General features: G+C 40.8%; 1 protein-coding gene across 1 annotated transcript; it reads left to right on the top strand.

Moving 5' to 3' along the window:
* Positions 1 to 6: 6 nt before the first annotated feature.
* On the top strand, positions 7 to 2,548 carry LOC102301257 (protocadherin alpha-3-like; the record flags this gene model as incomplete). Its single annotated transcript, XM_005953533.3, has 1 exon — positions 7 to 2,548. A coding segment is annotated over exon 1 (1,629 nt), but the record flags the coding sequence as incomplete, so codon positions are not given.
* Between the last annotated feature and the right edge of the window lie 5 nt (positions 2,549 to 2,553).

Raw genomic sequence — 2,553 nt, 5'->3', positions numbered from 1 at the left:
GGGAGCTGGTCTTACTCTAAAGCTACTCAGCAGTATGACGTGTGTTTCAGCTCAGACACACTCAAGAGTGACGTAGTAGTTTTCCCCGCCTCGTTTCCACCTGTAGATGGAGAACTGATCAGTATTAACGGAGGAGACACTTTTACCAGGACTCAGACTTTACCTAACAAAGATAAGGTGAGTCCATAAAATCTACAGATCCCTTTTCTTGGTCGTGATTGCATCAGTTTCCATAGCGTGATGCTTTTCAGTTACTGTTTTTAACAGAAAATATTTAACAACTGACTTAGGAGTGGTCTTGACTGTTTCATTATTTTTTTAATCACTGTTGTTAGAAATTCTGTACCTTTAAATTCATTTGTGCAACAGAAATGTGCGAGATATTATACCTTTGCTCCATTATTTTTGTCTGATTTTATATTTTACTATTCATTATACTTTAGCTACTTTCCTTTAACTACACAGCATATAGTCTCTTCCATCCAGATGAAAAGTCAAACGGTGCTCTCCATGGTCCTGAAACGACAGCTAGTTTAGTTTTGCGATCATCTCATTGATTGAGCATCTGGGCTTTCTCTGGGTTGTCTCTTTGTAAGCTGTAATGCACTCGTAACTATCTTTGTATCGCAGAAAGAAAAATTATATCAATTTTGTTCTTTTTCATGAGCCAGTAGGTGTGGATAATCACAGTCACCACAAGGAGACGGTATAGACCGTAACACAACAGCTTCCGTTTTGTGTTTAACGCTCCTCCCAGAGACAGTCCACACGGTGTTGTAACAAAGAGAGTAGTAGGTGTGGGTACATTGCGACAGCCACCCGTCTGGTCTGAAAATTGGTGGTATATGTACTACATTTGTTCGAATTTTTTATAGGAATTTCAAATTCGAATGTATGCCGTGTTGTGCTGAACGGAATTATGCCTTTATCGTGTCGCAACTGCTTTTCGTTGATATACTTAATACTTCTGATACTGGATTATTGTTGTAATGAAGCGTCTGGGCAGCTCTCTTATTCCGTCTCAGAGGAGGTAAACTCGGGAACAGTTGTTGGAAATATTGCCAAGGATTTACATTTAAACATACCGGATTTGGAGACCCGTATGTTCAGGATTGTTGGAGGATCTAAAAGAAAATATTTCGAGGTAAATACGAAGACTGGAGTCCTCTACGTGAATGAGAGAATAGACAGAGAGAAGCTCTGCGGGAAAGCTGTGAGATGTGCCGTAACTGTCGAGGCTGTGATAAATGAACCTTTAATGCTGTACCGTATAGAGATTAATATTCTTGATGTCAATGACAATTTTCCGCATTTCATTGCAAAATCACAGAATATAGACATTCCCGAAAGCACATTACCCGGGATAAAATTCCCCCTACTGCAGGCCTACGATGCAGATGTTGGAAAGAACGGCATCAACACATACAGGCTGAGCTCGAATGAACATTTTTCATTAGCAATAAGCAAATCAGGTGAGAGTATTTCGACTGAGCTAATGTTACAGAAAGTCTTAGACAGAGAAAAGGAACCTCTGATTAAGCTCACGTTAACAGCCTTAGATGATGGAAGTCCACCGAAGTCTGGAACATCAGATATTATGATCAATGTTTTAGACATTAATGATAACACACCAGTGTTTGCAAAGTCGCTGTATAAAGTGCGTGTGTTTGAAAACGTACCGATAGGCACTACAGTCCTGACTTTAAATGCTACAGATGCAGATGAAGGAACAAACAAAGAAATCATATATACACTTAGCACAAAGGAGCAGGACCACGTGCTGCAGATTTTTAAAATCGATCCGAACACGGGCACACTGACGGTGGAAGGAAATGTGGATTTTGAGGAATACCCAGTCTTTGAGATTCGTGCACAGGCCAGTGATAAAGGCCAACCTCCGATGTCCGCTCATTGTAAGGTGCTGGTTGAAGTGTTGGACCTAAACGACAATGCGCCTGAGATTTTTGTGACGTCACTACTGAATACTGTGAAAGAAGATGCAAAAGCAGGCACCGCTGTTGCACTTGTTTCAGTGGTAGACAAAGATGGCGGTAAGAACGGTGAAGTGCATTGTACTGTAGATGAAGATGCTCCCTTTAAATTGGAAGCAAACTATAAAAATTATTACTCATTGATAGTGGTTGCCCCCTTAGACCGAGAGACTGTCTCTAGCTACGACGTCACCATAATAGCAAGCGATGGCGGTAGTCCCCCGCTCTCAAACACCATTATTGTCCCTATTCAAGTTTCTGATGTTAATGATAACGCGCCTCAGTTCTCGTCATCGATACTTAACATTTATGTTAAAGAAAACTGCCACGTGGGGACAATTCTTAAAACGGTAACCGCCTTTGATGCAGATATGAACATAAATGGTGAAGTGACTTACAGTTTTATGGAAAGCAAAATTAACTCAGTCGCACTGTCTACATTATTAAACATCAACTCAGAGACTGGGGATATAATCACCCTTCAGTCTTTTAACTATGAGGAGTTAAAGACGTTCCAGTTTAAAGTTCAGGCCACAGACTCTGGTGTTCCTCCACTCAGCAG

Source organism: Haplochromis burtoni, unplaced genomic scaffold (assembly GCF_018398535.1).
Source record: "Haplochromis burtoni strain Fernald_Lab_line unplaced genomic scaffold, NCSU_Asbu1 Contig_5024, whole genome shotgun sequence".
NCBI classification, from domain to species: domain Eukaryota; kingdom Metazoa; phylum Chordata; class Actinopteri; order Cichliformes; family Cichlidae; genus Haplochromis; species Haplochromis burtoni.
The sequence above is the reverse complement of the archived record's forward strand: the minus strand, read 5'-3'. Positions and strand labels throughout refer to the sequence as shown.